The sequence below is a fragment of the Chiloscyllium plagiosum genome, chromosome 42 (assembly GCF_004010195.1).
Source record: "Chiloscyllium plagiosum isolate BGI_BamShark_2017 chromosome 42, ASM401019v2, whole genome shotgun sequence".
Classification (NCBI taxonomy): domain Eukaryota; kingdom Metazoa; phylum Chordata; class Chondrichthyes; order Orectolobiformes; family Hemiscylliidae; genus Chiloscyllium; species Chiloscyllium plagiosum.
This window is the reverse complement of record NC_057751.1, coordinates 341,752-363,518: the sequence shown is the minus strand read 5'-3', so window position 1 is coordinate 363,518 and position 21,767 is coordinate 341,752. Positions and strand designations below refer to the sequence as shown.

At 45.1% G+C, this 21,767-nt stretch overlaps 1 protein-coding gene across 4 annotated transcripts in view; it reads left to right on the top strand.

The window, feature by feature from the left end:
* Window positions 1-20,959, top strand: part of LOC122543003 (serine/threonine-protein phosphatase 2B catalytic subunit gamma isoform-like) — a 56,142-nt gene extending 35,183 nt beyond the window's left edge. For all 4 annotated transcript variants that reach the window (XM_043681157.1, XM_043681158.1, XM_043681160.1 and 1 more), the window contains exons 10-14: window positions 6,733-6,798; window positions 7,859-7,940; window positions 8,086-8,183; window positions 12,090-12,119; window positions 17,154-20,959. In XM_043681157.1, coding sequence (XP_043537092.1) covers window positions 6,733-6,798; window positions 7,859-7,940; window positions 8,086-8,183; window positions 12,090-12,119; window positions 17,154-17,587 — 710 coding nt within the window. In that variant the 3' untranslated portion in view covers window positions 17,588-20,959. The remainder of the gene's footprint in view (window positions 1-6,732; window positions 6,799-7,858; window positions 7,941-8,085; window positions 8,184-12,089; window positions 12,120-17,153) is intronic.
* The last annotated feature ends 808 nt before the right edge of the window (window positions 20,960-21,767 follow it).

The following is a 21,767-nucleotide window of genomic DNA, read 5'->3' as shown; positions in this document are numbered from 1 at the left end:
ATGTGGGTGAGGTGGACAGTCCAGCAGAGAGAGAATGTGTTGCTGAGAGACAGTAGGAGAGGAGTTAACTTTAGATAAATGTGAGGTGTTGCATTTTGGAAAGGCAAATCAGAGCAGGACTTATACACTTAGTGGTAAGGTCCTGGGGAGTGTTGATAAACAACAAGACCTTGGAGTGCAGGTTCATAGCTCCTTGAAAGTGGAGTCACAGGTAGATAGGATAGTGAAGAAGGCGTTTGGTATGCTTTCCGTTATTGGTCAGAGCATTGAGTATAGTAGTTGGGAGGTCATGTTGCGGCTGTACAAGACATTGAACATAAAACAGTACTGCACGTTACAGGCCTTTCAGCCATTAATGTTGTGCCAACCTTTTATCCTACCCTAAGATCAAACTAACCTCCATACCCAACATTTTACTATCATTCATGTGCTGAACCACGAGTCGCTTAAATGTCTCTAATATATCTGACTCTACTACCACCGCTGGCAGTGCATTCCATGCACCCACCACCCTCTGTGTAAGCAACCTACCTCTGGCATCTCTCCTAAACCTTCCTCCGATCACCTTAAAATTAAGTCCCTCATGATAGACATTTCCGCCCTGGGAAAAAGTCTCTGGCTGCCCATTCTATCTCTGCCTGTCAACATCTTGTACATCTCTATCAATTCACCTCTCATCCTCTTCGCTCCAATGAGAAAAGCCCCAGCTCCCTCAACCTTTCTTCATAAGATTCTTCGTCCAGGCAGCATCCTGGTAAATGTCCTCTGCACTGTCTCCAAACTTTCCACATCTTTCCTACAGTGAGGCGACCAGAACTGAATGCAATATTCCAAATGTGGTCTAATCACGGCTTTTGGAGCTGCAGCATAACCTCACAGCTCTCAAACCCAACCCCGCTGCTAATGAAAGCCAACACAGCATACGTCTTCTGAACAACCCTATCAACTTGGGTGGCAACTTTGAGGAATCTATGGACGTGGATCCCAAATCTCTCTGTTCCTCTACACTGTCAAGAATCCTGCCTTTAACCCTGTAATCTGCATTGAAATTCGCCATTCCAAAGTGAATCACTTCATACTTTTCCAGGTTGAACTACATTTGCCACATCTCAGCCCAGTTCTGCATCCTGGCAATGTTCCGTTGCAAGCTACAATAGCCCTCCACACTATCCACAAGTCCACCAACCTTTGTGTCATTGGAAAGCTTACTAACCCACCTGTCTACTTCCTCATCCAAGTCATTTAAAGAAGTCACAAAGAGCAGAGGTCCCAGAATAGATCCCCGTGGAACACCACTGGCCACAGCTCTCGGCTGAATACTTTGTATTTCTTACCACCCTCGGTCTCCCATGGGCCAGCCAATTCTGTATTAGACAGCCAAAATTTCCATGTATCCCATGCCTCCTTACTTTCTGAATGAGCCTACCATGCAGAACCTTATCAAACATCTTGCTAAAATACACATGCACCACATCCACTGATCTACCTTCATCAATGTGTTTTGTCACATCCTGAAAGAATTCAGTGACCTGCCCATCACAAAGCCATGCTCACTATCTCTAATCAAGCTATGCTTTTCCAAATAATTATAAATCCAGTCTCTCAGAATCCTCTCCAGTAGTTTGCCCACCACCGATGTAAGACTAATTGGTCTGTAATTCCCAGGGTTATCCCTATTCCCTTTCTTTGACACTCTTCAGTCATCTGGTACTACTCCAGTGGACAGTGAGGATGCAAAGATCATCGCCAAAGGCACAGTAATATCTTCCCTCACATCCTGTAGTAACCTTGAGTAGATCCCATCTGACCCGGGGGCTTATCTATCTTCATGTTTTTCAAAATTTCCAGCACATGCTCCTTCTTAACATCAACCTGTTTGAGTATATCAGCCACTCCCCCACCTCTTTTACCTCCCTCTCTATTCCTTTTGAAACATCTCAATCCTGGAACATCCAACAACCATTCCTGCCCCTGTGATATTCAAGTTTCCATAATGGCCAACACACCGTAGTTCCAAGTACTGATCCATGCTCGAAGTTCCTCCTCCTTATTCCTGACATTTTTTGCGTTAAAATTGACGTACTTTAACCCATCACACTGACTGCAACTTTGTCCAATCACCTGTATAGCCTTCTTCACAGATTCTCTGCATGCTGTATCTGCCTGTTCACCAGCTACCCCATCCTCTGATCCCTAGCTCTGGTTCCCACCCCCTCTGCCAAACTAATTTAAACCCTCCCGCAGAGCTCTCGCAAACCTTCTGCCTCGGATATTGGTGCCCCTCCAGTTCAGGTGCAACCCGTCCTCCTTTTAAAGGTCCCACCTTCTCCAGAAGGTATCCCAATGATGCACGTGTCTGAAGCCTCCCTGCTACGCCAACTCTGCAGCCTCGTGTTCATCTGCACTCGCTCTCTGTTCCTAGCCTCACTAGCCCATGACACCAGTAGCAATCTTGAGATTACGACTCTGCTCATCCTGCCTTCTAGCTTCCAAACGAACTCCCTATATTCACTTTTCAGACCCTCATTCCTTTTTCTAGCAATGTCCTAGGTACCGATGTGTACCAAAACTTCTGGCTGTTCACCCTCCCCCTTAAGAATCTTGTAGACTCGATCCGCAACATCCCTGACCTGGCACCCAGGAGGCAACATATTATCCAGGAGTCTCGTTCACGACCACAGAATCTCCTGTCTGTTCCCCTCACCATTGAATCTCCTATCACTATTCTCTCCCCTTTCCTTCTGAGCCACAGAGCAGGCTCAGTGCCAGAGACCTGACCACTGTGGCTTTCCCCTGAAAGGTCGTCCCCTCCAACAGTATCCAAAGTGGTATACTTATTATTGAGGGAGACGGCCACAGGGAACCCATGCACTGACTGAGGACTACCTATCTCCTTTTCCTCTCCTTGCAGTCACCCAGCTACATTTATCCTGTAACTTAGGTGTGACTACCTCCCTGTAACTCCTCTCTATCACCCCCTCAGCCTCCAGAATAGTCCAAAGTTCATCCAATTCCAGCCCCACTTCCCTAACGCGGTCTGGGAGGAGCTGGGGTTGGGTAAACGTCCCACAGGGGAAGTCAGCAGGGACACTAAGGTGACCCTTACTTCCCAAATCCTGCAAGAGGAACATGCAACTGCCATAGCTTCTATCGCCTCTACTCTAAATTGCCAAAAGAGATTTGAAAAATCCATTCCTTACCCATCCTCCAAAAAGAGTCTTTTTTTTGGTTAGAGGAGGAAGATGCTGCATGTGCAGTGTTTCAGGTTTAGCCACTGCCTGAATATATTAGTTCACTAACTCAGTAGTACCCGTGTCCGCTTCCACTCACATTCAGCCTTTGCTCTGTTGATTCATGAGGTAAGTATTTTATATTGAAACGTCCCTTCCTGGCTGATCCCTGGCTCGCGCTGCTGAAAAGGTTGTCACTTTTGGAATATTGTGTACAATTCTGATCTCCCTGGCAGAGTAAGGGTGTGGTGAAACTTGAATGGATTCAGAAAAGATGATGTTGCCAGGTTTGGAGGGTTTGAGCTTTCGGGAGAGACTGAATAGGCAGGGCCGCAGAGGCCAAGGGGTGACCTTATAGAGGTTTGTTAAATCGTGAGGGGCATGGATAGGGTAAATACACAAAGTCTTTTCCCTGGAGTGGGGGAGTCCAGAAGTAGAGGGTACAGGTTTAGGGTGAGAGGGGGAAAATTTAAAAGGAACCTAAGGCAATGGAATGAGCTGCTGGAGGAAGTGGTGGAGGCTGGTACAAATACAACATGTAAAAGGCATCTAGATGGGTAAACGAAGAGGGAGGCTTTAGAGGAGTATAGGCCAAGTGCTGGCAAATGAGACTAGATTAATTTAGAATATCTGGTCGGCACGAACAAGTTGGACTGAAGGGTCTGTTTCTGTGCTGTACATCTCTATGACTCTGTGACAGGACTGGGTTTGGTGTTATTGCAAACTACAGGGGGACAAGACTTGATTCAGTCAGTGTAGTATCGGGTACATGTACTTATATTTAAGGACGATCAGGAACTGGAATTTGGACATTTTTGGACAGTGTGGATTAAGAAGGTTTTGAAGTCAAAATTTGATGTAGATTTTTTACTGCTTGTTATTTAGTTTTAAATCAAGCGACTTTGAAAAGCGAACAGGCAAAACTTTAAGATAGATGAATGAAGGGACTTATGGCTTTAATTGTGAAGATTAGTTTGGGGCTTTGATGCTGAAGATTCAAAGAGTATGGTGCTGAAAAAACACAGCCAGTCAGGCAGCATCTGAGGAGTAAGAGAGTCGATGTTGCGAACAGCAACTCTTCATCAGGAATGAGGCGGTGGCCCAAGGGGGCTGAAAGATAAATAGGAGCGAGGGGGTGGGGCTGGGGTGAATGTAGTTGGGAATGCAATAAGTAGATGAAGGTGGGGGTGAAGGTGGAACGGATCGGGGGTGTTATGAAGGTGTAGAGATGTACTGTACTTTTAAGAGAGTTGAAAAGCTAGTAAGGACGAACAAAGCACAGGAAGTCCTGAGCAATGTAACAATGTAATACTTGGTCAAAACAAATAGCTGCAGATGAGTTGCTGTGAAACAAAAACAAATTCAAATTCAGCCAATCAGTTTAAAATTTGCCCCAAGATACCCAAATCTAATCAAATTTGAATTTAGTGTGTTGATAGTATTAAAACCAATGAAACAATCTGATGTTTTGGGGTATGAAACCAGACATTTTGAACAGTTCGGGGGAGAACTGCCAAAGACCAACAAATATAGACTGCTAGCTGAAGAGCTCTCTGAAAGGGACCTGTCTGTGCGGAGTTTGCGTAGCTGAACATTGAGGCCAACCTGGAGAGAATCTGCAGAGGAAAATCTACAAAGGAGATTTGACAAAACTGACTGGTTTTGAAATGTGATTTTTTTTTTGTAAATCTTAATCAGGATTTTTTATCGGACTAGTATTTTAGAGTGGGAGGTAAAAGATAGATTTAAGAGAAATGAGTTACAAGTAGTAATTGGTTTTAATGTTCTCTGTTGAACTTAGAGTAATTACTTTAAATAGTGACTTCAGGGATAGTTCTTTGCCCCTCTAAATTTAACAGATTACAGCGCAAGGTGAGCTTCTCTGTGTGTTGAGTTTAAATTAGCAGAGGGGTTTACCCCGTGTCATAATAGTGAGAAGGAAGGTGGACAGGTAGGACAGTTCAAGAGGGTGGTGCCAAGTGGAAGGTTGGATCTGGGATAAGGTCAGGGGCGGGAAATGAGGAAACCGGTGAAATCCACATTGATCCCATGTTGTTGATGGTCCCAAGGCAAAAGCTGAGGCGTTCTTCCTCCAGGCATCAGGTGACGAGAGTTTGGCAGTGGAGGAAGTCCAGGATTTGCATGTCTTTGGCGGAGTGGGAAGGAGAGTTGAAGTGTTCAGCCATGGGGTGGTGGGGTTTGTTGGATGCGTGTGTCCCAGAGATATTCTGCAAGTTGGTGTCCTGTCTCCTCAATGTAGAGGAGACCAATTCAAGAGCATTGGACACACTCGATGACATATGTGGAAGTACAGGTAAATCTCCGTCGGATGTGGAAGAGTCCTTTGGGGCCTTGGACAGAAGTAAGGGGGGAAGGTGTGGGCACAGGTTTTGCACTTCTTGCGGTGGCAGGGGAAAGTGCAGGGAGTGGAGGGTGGGTTGTTGGCGGGGGGGTGTGGACCTGCCAAGGTTGCCCTCAACTAATTGATTGTACAGAATTGAACTATATCCCACTAATCCCAAGCACATTCACAAGACAGATTAACTCTGCAGAGACAATGTCAGTTACATAAAAAGGGGTGGACCTGCTGAATGTTGTTGAGCAACAGCCAACTGAAGATGTAGTTTCGATACACGTATAGGTGAGTGAGTTGAAGGAATAACCTCCAAGGAGCTGGTCACAAATGGAAGGATTCCTCTTGTTCCTAAATAAGAAGAAACCAGACAAGCTGCACAGTAAAATGTCTTCTGGGAACCTGAGGACATTCCAGAAATCACTATTTTTAAAATTCATCTTCAACTCTGACTGCTGAACTGTTACTTATAATTGACTTTCACCTAAACGAAAACCTGATCTGAAGATTGCACAGTGGTTAGCACTGCTGCCTCACAGCGCCAGAGACCCGGGTTCAATTCCCGCCTCAGGCGACTGACTGTGTGGAGTTTGCACGTTCTCCCCGTGTCTGCGTGGGTTTCCTCCAGGTGCTCCGGTTTCCTCCCACCATCCAAAGATGTGCAGGTCAGGTGAATTGGCCATACTAAATTGCCCGTAGTGTTAGGTAAGGGGTAAATGTAGGGGTATGAGTGGGTTACGCTTCGGCGGGGCGGTGTGGACTTGTTGGGCCGAAGGGCCTGTTTCCACACTGTAATCTAATCTAATCTAATCTAATCTAATCTAATCTAATTCTCAGAATGTCAGCATTGTGATCTTGATGACACAAAATTGACTCGACTGTGTGAAGTCTTCCCAACTTTCTCACTTTTGAATTCAGACCCTTGGCCTTTTTATGTAACTGACCTTGTCCCTGCAGTTAGTCTGTCTTGTGAATGTGCTTGGGATTAGAGGAATATAGTTCAATTCTGTACAATCACTTAGTTGAGGACAAGTCTTACCATTTGTTCTAAGAATAATATTGCTTCTAACAGCCAAATGATTCTCGAGCTCTGAGTTCTGCATGGCACTGTGATTCTGCCTGGCCTGAATTGTCTGCTGTCTCTTACAGTTACAGACATGCTGGTCAACATCCTGAACATCTGTACTGACGATGAGCTCCTGGATGATGACGATGGTAAGTATGAACTGAACCCAATGCCTTTGATCCGATGGTGGGTGATGGAAGGTTGCAGTTGATCAGGGGCTGGCCACCTTTCATCCAACTTCCTTTCTCCCTCCTGTTGTGACTAATGTTAGTATTGAGGGAGAAACCAACTTACATTTGTGTCGAGGTTTTCACAACCTCGAGCCATTGCAAATCACTTCACAGTGAATGAAATGGCTTGGGGCAGCACGGTGTCTCAGTGGTTAGCACTGCTGCCTCACAGTGTCAGGTACCTGGGTTCGATTCCATTCTCAGGCAACTGTCTATGTGAGTTTGCACATTCGACCGTGTCCACGTAGGTTTCTGTGGGGTGCTGCAGTTTCCTCCCACAGTCCAATGATGTGCAGTAGAGGTCGATTGGCCATGCTAAATTGCCCATAGTGTCCAGGGGTGTGCAGGCTAGGTGGGTTAGCTGTGGGAAATGGAGCTGTACAGGGATTGGGTAGGATGGTGGGTCTGGGTGGGATGCTCTTCATAGGGTCAGTATGGACTTGATGGGCTGAATGGCCTGCTTCAACGCTGTACAGATTCTATGAAGTCTTTTTGCAGCATAGTCAATAAAGAAGAGTGGAAAACACTGTAAACATATCGTGCACAGCAACCTTTTCAAGCAAGGTGGTCATGACCAGCGATCTCATTTTAATGACTGAATTTGACTGAGATTACAAATGGCTTTCTCACGATCACCGTGTCCTTAGCTTGACAGTTTAAGGACAGAGAGTGAGAGAAGAGTTCTCTAAGCCGAATGGCCTATTTCCTCACTATGGAGATTTTATGGAAAGTGGTGAATATATTGGGATGAATGCATTTTTGCTGTAAGTGCTAAAATTAAGGCTCAAATCTGGACTCTCATTGTGAGCTTTCTTCTAGAGGAATTCATGGTGTATGTTCTGATGGCCCTGGATTGCACCTTGACCATTGTGTTGGTCACCATCCATAAAACCCAATGCTTCTGTGTAACTTGCTTGGGGCTGACTGGGTCAGGGGTCTGTCGAGCCTAATGATAGCCTTGTGCACCTCTTTGTCTCAGCTTCTCAACATGATCGCAAGGAAGTCATCAAGAACAAGATCCGTGCAATTGGCAAGATGGCCCGAGTCTTTACTGTTCTTAGGTAGGTTTGTCTGATGTTCCTGATTTCTCAGTGGCTGGAAGTGTGCTGCGCTGCTGCTGTATGACTATGCACGCGGTGCCTTCATTTCATGTTTTTTTGGCACCTCTTTCAAGTTAACCTTTCTGTTGGTTTGTTCTCTTTGCAGAGAGGAACATGAAAATGTACTGACGTTAAAAGGCTTGACTCCAAGCGGCAATCTGCCTCTTGGTGCCTTGGCAGGAGGAAAATCAGCCTTGGAGAAAGGTTAGGAAAGTTAGTGTGCAGTGTGTGCCTTCAGGACTGTCCCTCAGGGCACAGACAAGCTGTTTCTCTCCTATATACCATATGCCTTCTTTCTAGCTCTCTGTGAAACACATTGAACGTTCCTGTTCCCTCTCACAGTTATCCTTCCCTCTCCAGCCCTAGCCCTGTTCAAAGCACTTCACCACATTCTCTTTGCCAGTGCTTTAGTTGGAAAATTGGAACGTTGAAGCAATTCAGTTGGAAACAGAAACCAGAGGTGCCTGAGGGTTCACTACGATCAATGCTATTGTCCGGGAGAAATTCCCTTTTCTCATTTCATGCGCAATCACTGCAACATTGATCCCTCTCCTGGCTGTAACTTTGCGATGTCCTAGTTTGAAAGCTGCTGTCTCAGCTCCTGCTGACACACCCTCAGAATGATGAATTCATATGCTGGTGTGAAATTTCCTCCCAACCCCAGTTCAGGACGTCTGCTTCGAGTGAGGTTGTGGGCTATGTGTTTTGTCCAGACTCATTAAGTGAACGGGTCATCAGCAGTGATACTGAGGACATAAATGGAGCCCTGAACCCAGACAGTAGCCCCCTGCTGCTGCCTTTATACCCATAGGGAGATTGGCTGGAAATGGGGATATTGATGCTGCCTTGCTCCTCAGTCAGTCTGTGTTTCAAATTATACCTGAGCTGTATACCGGAGGTGAGATGTGATGCAGATGAGGCAATAGCAAAAGGTAGACCAGCTAGTGGGAAGGATTTTCCTGGGAAGGAACCAAGGGGTCAGTTAAAGTGTGTTTGCTTTAACGCAAGGAGTATCAGGAATAAAAGTGATGGACTTAGAGCATGGATCAGTACTGGTGCTATGATGTTGTGGCCATAACAGAGACATGGGTTTCTCAGGGGCAGGAATGGTTGCTAGATGTTCCAGGGTTTAGAGCATTTAAAAAGAATAGGGAGGGGGGAAAAGAGGAGGGGGTGTAGTACTATTAATCAGAGAGGGTATCACAGCTACAGAAGCTTCCATTGTCGAGGAAGATCTGCCTACCGAGTCAGTATGGGTGGAAATTAGGAACAGCAAGGGAGCAGTCACCTCGTTAGGGGTTTACTACAGGCCCCCCAATAGCAGCAGGGAGATGGAAGAAATAATAGGTCGGCAGATTTTGGAAAAGTGTGGACGTAGTAGGGTTGTTGTAATGGGTGACTTTAACTTTCCCAATATTGATTGGAACCTCCTTCGAGCAGAAGATTTGAATGGAGCTGTTTTTGTAAGGTGTGTTCAGGAGGGTTTCCTAACTCAGTACGTTGACAGGCCGACGAGGGGAGAGGCCATTCTAGACTTGGTGCTCCGAAACGAGCCGGGGTAGGTATCAGATCTTGTGGTGGGAGAGCATTTTGGTGAAAGTGACCACAACTGCCTCACATTCTACATAGCTATGGGGAAGGAGAGGATGAGGCAAAATGGGAGGATATTTAAATGGGGAAGAGGAAACTATGATGCGATTAGACATGAGTTAGGAAGCATGGACTGGGAGCAATTGTTCCATGGTAAAGGCACTATGGACATGTGGAGACTGTTTAAGGAACAGTTGTTGCGAGTGATGAATAAATATGTCCCTCTGAGACAGGCAAGAAGGGGTAAGATAAAGGAACCTTGGATGGAGAGAGCGGTGGAGCTTCTCATCAAAAGGAAGAAGGTAACTTACATAAGGTGGAGGAAGCTAGGGTCAAGCTCAGCTCTAGAGGATTACAGGCAGGCGATGAAGGAGCTCAAAAATGGTCTGAGGAGAGCCAGGAGGGGGCACGAGAAAGGCTTGGCAGAACGGATTAGGGAGAACACAAAGGCATTTTACACTTATGTGAGGAATAAGAGAATGGTCAAAGAAAGAGTAGGGCCAATCAGGGATAGCATAGGAAACTTGTGTGTGGGATCCGAAGAGGTAGGGGAAGCCCTAAATGAGTTTTTTGCTTCTGTCTTTACGAAAGAAGCAAACTTTGTAGTGAATGAAACCTTTGAAGAGCAGGTGTGCATGCTGGAATGCATAGAGATAGAGGAAGCTGATGTGCTGAAAATTTTGTCAAACATTAAGATTGGCAAGTTGCCAGGCCCGAACAAGATTTGTCCTCGGCTGGTTTGGGAAACGAGAAATGCAATTGCTTCGCCACTTGCGAAGGTCTTTGCATCCTCACTCTCCACTGGACTGGAGAGAGGCAAATGTAATTCCTCTCTTCAAGAAAGGAAATAGGGAAATCCCTGGCAATTACAGACCAGTCAGTCTCACGTCTGTCGTCTGCAAGGTGTTAGAACGGATACTGAAGGATAGGATTTATGACCATCTGGAAGAGCATGACTTGATTAAATGCAGTCAACACGGCTTTGTGAGGGGCAGGTCATGCCTCACAAATCTTATCGAGTTCTTTGAGGATGTGACTAGAAAAGTTGATGAGGGTCGAGCTGTGGATGTGGTGTATATGGACATCAGCAAGGCATTTGATAAGGTTCCCCATGGTAGGCTCATTCAGAAGGTCAGAAGGAATGGGATACAGGGGAACTTAGCTGTCTGGATACAGAATTGGCTGGTCAACAGAAGACAGCGAGTGATAGTAGAAGGAAGATATTCTGCCTGGAGGTGAGTGGTCTTCCACAGGGCTCTGTTCTTGGGCCTCTACTGTTTGTAATTTTTATTAATGACTTGGATGAGGGGATTGAAGGATGGGTCAGCAAGTTTGCAGACGACACAAAGGTTGGAGGTGTCGTTGACAGTATAGAGGGCTGTTGTAGGCTGCAGCGTGACATTGACAGGATGCAGAGATGAGCTGAGAGGTGGCAGATGGTGTTCAACCTGGATAAGTGCGAGGTGATGCATTTTGGAAGGTCGAATTTGAAAGCTGAGTACAGGATTAAGGATAGGATTCTTGGCAGTGTGGAGGAACAGAGGGATCTTGGTGTGCAGGTACATAGATCCCTTAAAATGGCCACCCAAGTGGACCGGGTTGTTAAGAAAGCATATGGTGTTTTGGCTTTCATTAACAGGGGTATTGAGTTTAAGAGTCGTGAGATCTTGTTGCAGCTCTATAAACCTTTGGTGAGACCGCACTTGGAATACTGCGTCCAGTTCTGGTCACCCTATTATAGGAAAGATGTGGATGCTTTGGAGAGGGTTCAGAGGAGGTTTACCAGGATGCTGCCTGGACTGGAGGGCTTATCTTATGAAGAGAGGTTGACTGAGAAAAGGAGGAGGAGAGGGGACCTAATTGAGGTGTACAGGATAATGAGAGGCATAGATAGAGTCGATAGCAAGAAACTATTTCTCAGGGCAGAAATGGCTAACACGAGGGGTCATAGTTTTAAGCTGGTTGGAGGAAAGTATAGAGGGGATGTCAGAGGTGGGTTCTTTACATAGAGAGTTGTGAGAGCATGGAATGCATTGCCAGCAGCAGTTATGGAAGCAAGGTCATTGGGGACATTTAAGAGACTCCTGGACATGCATATGGTCACAGAAATTTGAGGGTGCATACATGAGGATCAATGATCGGCACAACATCGTGGGCTGAAGGGCCTGTTCTGTGCTGTACTGTTCTCTGTTCTATGTTCTAAATTATTCACAGGGAGAGCCAAGTGCTTGTAACTGTGTTGCAGGGTGGAACAAACCTCATTTTGATCTCGACTGAGTTCGGAGCAACCTGCCATTGGAGCAATCTAATGAGTCACCAAAATGTGTGTGACATGCCCAAAGTTTGCTGATCGTTGTATAATGCTTTGCAAATTAATGGTCAAGCCCACAGTACGGAAGAGCGACTCTGCATTCTGCCAAGTACTTGAGCTGAGCTGGTGATAAATTGTATTGTAAGAGTTTCTGGTGCCTCACATCATTGTCTCTTTTTTTTCCTCCATGCTGACGTTCATCCTCACAGCAATGACTGATGCAGTAACCTCTTCTTCAGGTATGTGTTTGTGTGTTGGTAATTGTGTGTTCTCACTCATGGCCACATCCCAATTGCTGTTCTGCAAGCCAAGCTGAGTATCTAGCCACATTCAACTGCTGAGTGTTGGCAATGAGTGTAAGTGTCCCTGGCTGCTGCTGCTTTTTCCTGTACTTAACATTTCAAGAGGAACAGTGGAATACATACAGCCACAGGTTACCCTTCAAGTGCGAGGCCTCACTTTGCTGGCTGCAGTGGCCTTAGATTTCCCAATTTCCAAAACTGCAACAGGCAAGAGGAAACTGTTGTAAACAAGTGCTCAATTTTTACTTTATTTCTCCCCTTCCCCTTCCTTAGAGAATAGGGTGAGGTGATATTATTGCCCATTGCTTCTTGCCTTGAGGATATGAGAATATCAGTTGGATCATGTGTGATTGGAGTGGATTGTCAGCCCAACTTGGATAAAGATGGAGGTCCCATTGACCACAGGATGTCATTGAGCAGCTGACTGCATGGTGCCACCTCAGCTACAGTAGGGAGTGGACTTGAAACTACACTATGGGATGGTCCGACTCAGCTGTTACCTGGCACATTGTTCAACTGCCTCACCTGAGGTTATCACACTAGCGATACTGCTCTACGCTACACTGTCCAGAAGCTGCTTTTACTCAGCACAGCCAAAGGGAGGTTTTTTGTTTTGAGTTGGAAGTGGTTCTGTCTGAATTCCTGGAGGTTTAAATCCTGGTGCTACTGTTTGTCCCAGTTTGAAAAGGGAAATTTAGATCACTGTGCAACCAAGAATAATGACTGCACTTTTCATGTATGCTAGGTTATCAGTTGTTGCCTCTGTATTTGCTGTGTACTTCCATTTCCGAACCTCATTAATGAATATGTATGAAGTTATTACTCATTGCTCTACTCTTTTTATTGTATGGTAAACAGAGTTTTAACTCCAGACAAATATCAACTTCAATTGTTCTTTTTTCCAAAGTAGCTTTCAGATACTTGTTGTCTATTAAACCTGGTTCCCTGATTGGATTTAGTTCCAGCAAAGGTTTAACTCTCTAAATAGTCATTTAAAATCAGTGAAATAAAACAAAGAGCTGGAGATCTGGAACAGAAATCACTGGTGGAATGCAGCAGGTCTGCATCATCTGTGGGGAGAAAACAGAGTTAATGTTTTGAGTCCAGTGACTGTTCATCAGTTCTGATTTCTCCCTATCCAAGTATGTTAAAGTTGAGAAGATTAGCAAAGAAAGAGTGGGAACTACTCGAGACCAAAGGGGGCAAACTTGCACAAAGTCAGAGGATGTGGGTGAGATCTGAAATGAAAATTTTTCAACTGCATTCATTGCTTCGCTTAAACATGTTAAGATTAATAAGGATGAGATGTTGCAGGTTTTAACTGGTATGCAGGTGGATGAGAATCCAGGACTGGATGAGATGTATCCCAGACTGCCTTCGAGGCAAGGGAGGTGATTCTGGGGCCCTGGCAGAGATATCTAATACCTGGCTGGCCACGGGTGAAGGACCAGATCCCTGGAGGATAGCTCATGTGGTTCCTTTGTTCAAGAAAAGCAGCAGGGATAGGCCAGGTAATTACAGACCAGTTTTTGATGTCACCAGAAGGGAAATTATTGGAAAAAATTCTGAAGAACAGGATTAATCAATACTTAGAACAGAGAGGCTTGGTCAGCGATAGTCAGCATGGATTTGTTCAAGGGAGATCCTGTCTGACCAATTTAACTGAGTTTTTTGAAAAGTTGATGAAATACATTCGTGAGGGTAGTGTGTTTTACATGGCCTTCAGTCAGGCCTTTGACAAGGTCCCACGTGGAAGGCAGGTCCAGAATGTAATCGCACATAGGATCTAAGGCAAGTTGGCAAACTGCATCCAAATCGGAAGTGAAAGAGTGATGATGGAGAGATGTTTTATGTACCACAGTGATCGGTGCTGGGACCCTTGCTGTTTATTATGTGCATTAATGACTTGGATGTGAGTGTAGAAGTTATCAGAAGTACGTTGGTCGGCATAGATGTGATGAGCCCAAAGTCCTATTCCTATGCCATATGACTCAATGATAGTCACCATGTGAAGGAGCAAGCAGGTGGAGGGGCACTGGAGAAGAATTCTGGAGGTCTATAAGGAAACTTGGATGAGTGTCTCCATCCCAATAAGGAAGTGAGCAGTGATGATGGAGAATGAAAGAACAAGGGAATCAATAACACTTTTCCACATCCTTGGCATGTCCTGAAGGGCCTCACAGCCAATGACAGACAAGTAAAATATTTTCAGTGTTGTAATGCAGAATAACAACCAGTTGCTGCATAGCAAACTCCCACAACCAGCAAAGGGGTAATGGTCTTGTTTGAAATATAAATGTTGATCATAATTCCAGGTAAAACCCCTTAGCTCTTGAGAATAGTGTGTGGAAACTGGGAGTCTTGTTTAGTGTGTGAGCTGTAAAATGGTTCCCCTGCCAGTGTGGCACTCCCACAGTATGTGAGATTTACACCAGTATCTGACTAGCAAGTAAGAGTCTGTCTACTGAGCCACAATTGACACATACGGAAGGAACACAAGAGACTTGCTCAAGATACATGTCTGACCTGGGAACTGTGGAATTATCAAAACAAATTGCTAAATGAACTGGCAGCTGCCTTGGTCAATAAGCCCACTGCCCAGTCACCATTCTGCCCATGCTGTTTTTCTGCTTTCTTCAATTGATCATGGGATGTGGGCATACTGCTTAAAGCTATGATTTAATTCTAATTGACCAAAAGGCAGAGTCGACCACACCACATTGCTTTGGATCCAGAGTCACATGTAGGTCAGATCAGGTAGGAAGGCAGATTCCTCTCTGTTTGTGAACCTGATGGGGTGTTTTTCTAATACTCAACAATAATTAATGGTCACTGTTATGGTTTTAATTCTAGATTTTGATTGAATTCAGGTTCCATGTCTGACATGGCAGAATTCAAACTGGGGGCCCCAGAACATTACCAGGGTTTCTAGATTAATAGTCTGGCGCTATTACCAATAGCTGGAAATGTGTTGCTGGAAAAGCGCAGCAGGTCAGGCAGCATCCAGGGAACAGGAGAATCGACGTTTCGGGCATAAGCCCTTCTTCAGGCTGTTACCAATAGGCCATCACTTCTTTATTTCTAACTGAGCAAGCAGAGGAGCAGGATGAGGCCATTCAACACTTGAAGCCTGCTCTGCCATTCATCCAATCATCCCACATCTGCAAGGAGTTCCATTTCCTCACCTTGCTTTAGGATGCTTCATAATCTTGGCCAATGTCAATGTAGCAATTGGCTTGTCTGATCTCCCCCCTCAGACTCTCATGCTTTACGAGAGAAATACTCCAGATTTCCACCACCTGCTGTATAGAACAGTGCTTCCATTTATCACCTTTGAACAACCTGGCTCCAACTTACCCGTACATGCAGACATAGGAATTAGGAGCAGAAATAGACGATTTAGCCTGAGGAGCTTGTATCACCATTCTACAACTGATCTGGTTGTGTTTTGAATTCCACCTTCCCATCTTTTCTTGATAATCTGTGATTCCCTGACTTAACAAATCTATTCACTGCCGTTAAACATTTCAGTGACTCCACCTCCGCTGTCTTCTAAATCAGGGTGATCCAAGATCATGGGCGGCACGGTGGCACAGTGGTTAGCACTGCTGCCTCACAGTGCCAGAGACCCGGGTTCAATTCCCGCCTCAGGCGACTGACTGTGTGGAGTTTGCACGTTCTCCCCGTGTCTGCGTGGGTTTCCTCCGGGTGCTCCGGTTTCCTCCCACAGTCCAAAGATGTGCAGGTTAGGTGAATTGGCCATGCTAAATTGCCCGTAGTGTTAGGTAAGGGGTAAATGTAGGGGTATGGGTGGGTTGCGCTCCTGCGGCGCATGTGGACTTGTTGGGCCGAAGGGCCTGTTTCCACACTGTAAGTAATCTAATCTAATCTAACCCTCTAAGAATAAAATTCCCAGGGACCTTAAGTTGTAGAAGTAGGTATGGTATGGGAACATGTCACAGAATTTCAGGGTTTATGGTGCAAAGGGAGGCTATTCGACCCATTGTATCTGCACCAGCTTTCCAAATTAGTATTATGACTGTGCCGTTTTCTTGCCTTTTCCGCAAGCCCTTGCATATACCTTTTAGTTTTAAATAATCACTGAGTAACTTCCTGAATGCCTCAAATGCCAGTCTCACCATGTTTCCAAGCTGTGCATTCCATATCCTAACGACTTGCTGAACAAAAAGCTTTTTTCTCCCTTCACATTTGCTCCTTTTGGAAATAACTTTTAAATTTATGCCTTCTCATTCTTGATCCTTTTAAGAGTGAGAAGATTTCTTTCTCTGTTCTATCCATCTCGCTTATGGTTTTGTAAATCTCTCTCAAATCTCCTTTTAGTTGCCTTCTCTCCAGGAGAACATTCCAAGCTTTTAAATCTATTCTCATAACTTAAGTTTCTCATTTCTAGAGCTGTTTTTCCAAATCACTTCTGCACTGATTTCGGTGCATTCGCATCTCTCCTATAATGTGGTGCCCACAACTGTCCACAATACTCTAACTGAGGTCAACAAAGTAACTTCAAAATCACCTCTTGTTCTTGTGTACTATGCTCCCAATTAGTAAAGCTGAGAACACTGCTATTTATTAATTTCTTTCTGCACCAATCCTACCACCTTCGATGATTTCTGCACATATGCACCCAGGTCCTTTTGGTCCTTCACCCCCTTCAGAATTGTATCCCCTATTTTAGATTGCCTTTGTGCTCTTCATGTGCATCATCTCACACTTCTCTGAATTGAACTTCATCTGCCACCTCTCTGACCATTTGGAACTCTACCCTGTCCTTCTCATGGTTTACAATTCTTTAAGGTTGAGGATGAAGATCAGTTGTGATTTTATTGAAAGGTAGAGTTGGGGAGCTGAATAGTTTGCAGCAGCTCGTGTTTTGTATGTTCCTGTTTGTCTATAAGCTGTGTGATTGCCAGTGCATAGCCTTACATGTTGCTTGTGTCTCTGTCCATCTCTAAGGGAAAGCTTCGCTGCAGAAGATCAGCTTTGAACAGGCCAGAGGCTTGGACCGGATCAATGAAAGGATGCCTCCCCGCAGGCCGCTGACACCAAACCAGCCCCTGTCTCAATCTCCGCCTCCTGCACCGACTCCAACTCAGGCCCAAGCTCGAGCTCAGGCCCAAGCCCAGGCTCAGGCACGGGCTCAGGCTCAGGCACGAGCCCAAGCCCAGGCCCAGATGAAATGGCCTCCTCAGGGTTACCAAGCCACCCGTGGACTGCAAAACACTTCTCCACAGCAGCAGCAAATGGCGGGACGAGGCCAATTTGCCACCAACATACCTCCTGACCGTCGGCAGCAAGCAATGGGCCAGCGCCCCACGCCCACTCAGTCAGGGATGCCAGCTGCCAAGACCACCCAAGGAATGAAAGGAAAAGATAAGATGGCACACTAACAAATAATGAGGTCCTATTTATTTATTGTGAGTGCTTGGGAGTGTCCTGAGATCCATAACTCCCAGCCTGTCCCGTCACCTCCGCTGTGAGTGCCCAGTTTTACTGGAATATTGCGAAATCCGATCTCTTTGACTTCAGAACCAGCTCACCTCCCTCTTGGACTGAAGTGACTGGAGAGAAGCCGACTGACGTAGCTCTTGATTTTGTGCGGACCTTGCTAAGTTTTCTGAAGGAGCATTCTGGGGGAATGTGTGGTGGATTTGGGAAGTGGATGCCATCTCAGTCCCATCTCTGCTCTGAGTGCCCAAATCTGATATTTGTTCTCAACCTGGTTCAGGGCGCAGTTGGGGGAAGGACTGTGTTATTCACTTGTGTTGCTCTGCAGTAGATGATGACAAACAGCAAATCCTGCAGATGTTGAAGGGTTGATGAAGGCATTAATTGCCTCTTGTCCAGTGGCTGACCTGCCTTCACCCACTCCCCCATTTTTACCTGTTCCCTTCACCTATACTTGTAACGACTTGTATGATTTCAGCAGGTGAGGCTCAGTACATCTTAGCTCTCCTGTGTGTTCACATTTGGCCACCTGAACAATCCTGCCCATTGGAGAACTCAGTCTCAGTTCCCAACTAGTCAAGCCGTCGGCTTTTTTATAAATCTGGCTCTGATTTTTTTTAAAATGTGTGGTCTTGAAGGCTCATCAGGAGCCTTTTGGGAAAAGGAAATATGGATACAAAGTTGATTTGTTCCAAGTTTTTATTTTTAAAAAGACAGCCTGTTGCATGGCACGATGTCTATATCCCATTTAGAAACTTTACTTTAAAATGAATGAATCTGTATGTGTGAACTAGATTGAATCCTGATGAACTGGGAAGGTCAACTTGAGAAGGATGTTCAATTGTGAACTCTGGTGTTGCCTTTGGGGATATGTCTCTGAGCTGGTCTATGTGTGGGAGGCCAATTGAAACATGATTGAAATCAACTCACTCTGTCCTGTTTCTCCTTCTCTGCCATGCCTCTGTCTCTCTCCCCATTGTGTCTGCCAGTCTCTCTGTCTCCATTCCTTTCCCCTACTTTCTGCGTCTGCCTGTTCTCTCACATGCTCTCTTCTCCATTTTGTCTTATTTTAACTGACTGTCTGTCTCTCCTCCCACCCACACTGTCTCTCTTTCACTAGCTCTCTCGTGCTTGATAGGACTGTCAGTAATCAGGAGACTCCTGCAGGCCAAATACGTTTTCTTGTAATTGAGCTCTGTTTTGTATATTTGGAAGTGTGAATGTTCAGGTTCTGTCCTGCAGAATAGATCTTCTTAGTCAAACTTGTCCCATTTTGGTATTGAGTTCAGGATGCTGCAGTGTTTGAGGAGGTCATCAGAATGTCGAGAAAGAAAATAGATCTGAGATCTCTGGCGTACATCTTTTATCACCTGATCTTTTGGATGGAAAATCAATAGTTCTTGAAGTTGAACAGCTGATGATGGTTGCTGTTCCTCAAGGGTTGGGCCACACACACACACCTTTTGGAACATTAGTTCCACAGTTCAAATGCTGAATGTTTTAAAACCCAGCTTCATCTGAGAAATGACTTTCAGACCACTTTAACCAATGAAAATGAATCCAACTTGTTTGGTTCCCTCTCTGAAGACTGCTAGAAGTAAATGTAATGATCTGCAGTACCTCTTCCACTAATTGCATGAGCATAACAGTGCCTCAGATTTCGGTGTGCAATTCTGGAAAATCTTTCCTAGTTTGTGCTTTCATTCTCTTGCAATGTCTGTTTGCAGTGCTCTTCATTCGAGTGCCTGTGTATTTAACTGCAGCACACTGCCAATTCTCGTCTGTACTGCACCCTTTGCAAAAAATCCCAAATCACCCTGAACAAAGAAAATCTATTCTGCAACAGTACTGCAGTACCCACCCTAAACTGTTGGCACAAATCACTGTCACTGCCTTGGGATGCAGTGGTGTATTGTTAACAGGACAGGTGTCCTAAGACAGCAGTATTGGGTTTATTGTAGCTCTGAATAAAAAGGCCTACCAGATGAAGATCACTTTTTGAATGTCACAGACGTTTGGCAACTGACAGTCACAAAATCTCAGCCTGCGTGCATGTGGTCAGGCCCCTTCTCGAGTGAGCTCTGACCTTGCAGCTCTCCTCCAGTGAGCTCTGTTGGGATGCATTTGGGCACCTCTTGCTTTGCAAGGAAGGCAACTGATTTTGTAGAACAGATAGCAGAGGTGATGCAAGAGGCCAAGCATCACTAGTCAGGGGTGGACTCCTGATGGCGTGGATTGCCAGAGACCAGATAATCAGTTAGTACAAAGGCCATTTGCTTGAGTGAACCAGAGAGTCAGTTTCATGGATTATCCCTCATCTTCCTGCTGTTAAATGCCGAGTACTGGTACCTGTGGCTTTCCAGATGAGAATGTGGTTTCCTCTGGTCGAGAGAAGTGAGTACAACAGATGAAGAGGTAGGCCGCGGGTGTGTTTTCATTTTTAACCTTAGTGAGTTTGCTGATTGTTGGTATGGGTGCCAAAGTCATCATGTTCTCACTGTTTTCATGTCAAGAGGGGGCATGAGGTCACTTGAAGTGTGCCAGGCTGCTTTTAAAGCCAGCTGATCCCAGACCAGTGACTGTCAACACTGATGCATTGACAGATTGCTTGAATTGGCAATTTGCTGCTAGAGCGAAGTCTGAATGAGAGCAAGAGAGTTGGCTCTCATATTGATCCCTTGTTCACAGCCGATGTCTTCAAACGTGGGCATTAGTGAGGCTTTGGCTTCAGTCTCTGACTGTCTGTGAACAACTGACCACATTCCACACAACATTGGGGTCATTCAGTTTGCATCCAAGCAATGCTATCTACCCCTTCTTCCCAACCTAAGACCTAATGTTGAACACTGGCTTCGAGCCCATTTTGAGAAAGCAAATGCAAGTTTGCCACAGTGGGATTTCAGGGGCTGTTGGGTTTGGACTATGGGGTAGAAGCTTCCTCAAGTTGAAACTAAACTGGGGAGAAAGGGCCTTTCAAAGAAACCTGACCCCATCCCTGTTTTAACCACTTGGCTTCCAATTCACACAGATTATTATTTTAGTGTCTTTTTTATTTAGGAAAAGTTCTTTTTGCAGAGTCTTTTAAAAAAATGCTGTAACTGTTCCCCTTTTTTGTGGAAGAAAAGGATAATTCCCCACAGGAGAGACATTCTACATTGATACTGTTGGTTAAAAAGAGTTTCATTAACTTGTGTTTTTTGTAAGTGCACTGAGAAAACTGTCGCGATTTCTAATTAGCATAACGATAACATATACTGAACTTTTCTTGTAACAAAATTTGCATTAAAAATCCAAGTTTGGTTTTATTAGCTGGAGCTGCAAATGTGTGTTCCTGTTCCTGGCCTTCAAGTGTGATGTTTTGGTCTGTGTGAACTGTTTAAGGTGTGGAAGAGGAGGCACAGATAGACCCAGATTCAACAAGCTGACAGATTTTCCCACTGAAAGACCCTCAGAGGGGCAGTTGAGTTTGTCAGACAGCTTCATGGTCACACTGAAACCAGGCTTTTATTTCCTATTATTCATGCTAATTTCAAACGGTCAAACTACAGCATGTGAGATGGCTTATTTGCTCTGAATATCCTGTCCAATCACATGGTGACTGTGTCTGTCTGATCGCACAGTACATCTCACTGAGAGATGTTTGAACCCAGGCAGTCGTCCCATGGTAATGGTTTTGGTCCTTGTGCTTTGAAGCATTGCTACTGAAGGATGCTTGGAGGACAGTAACGTACTCTAAATAGTCTTTACCATCCTGATGAGAAGGATATATATAGTTGCATGTAAATTAGGAGCAGGAAGAAGCCATTTGGCTCCTCAAGCCTGCTCCAGCATTCAGTAAGGTAATGACTGATCTGATTTTAATCTCACATTCACATTATCACTTACCCCTTATAACAAGAATCCATCCACCTGTGCCTTAACAATGTTCAAAGCTTCTGCTTCCATCTCCCTTTTGGATAGATCCAAAGACTCATCACCCTCGATGAGGAAGTGGTCTTGGCTCAAGTCTGTCTTAAAGCAATGACTTTGAGGTTTAGATTCTCCCACATGAGGAAACATTCTCTCCACATGTCCTCTGTCAAGGCCCCACAGGATTTTTTTTTAATATTTGTCTATGGCATG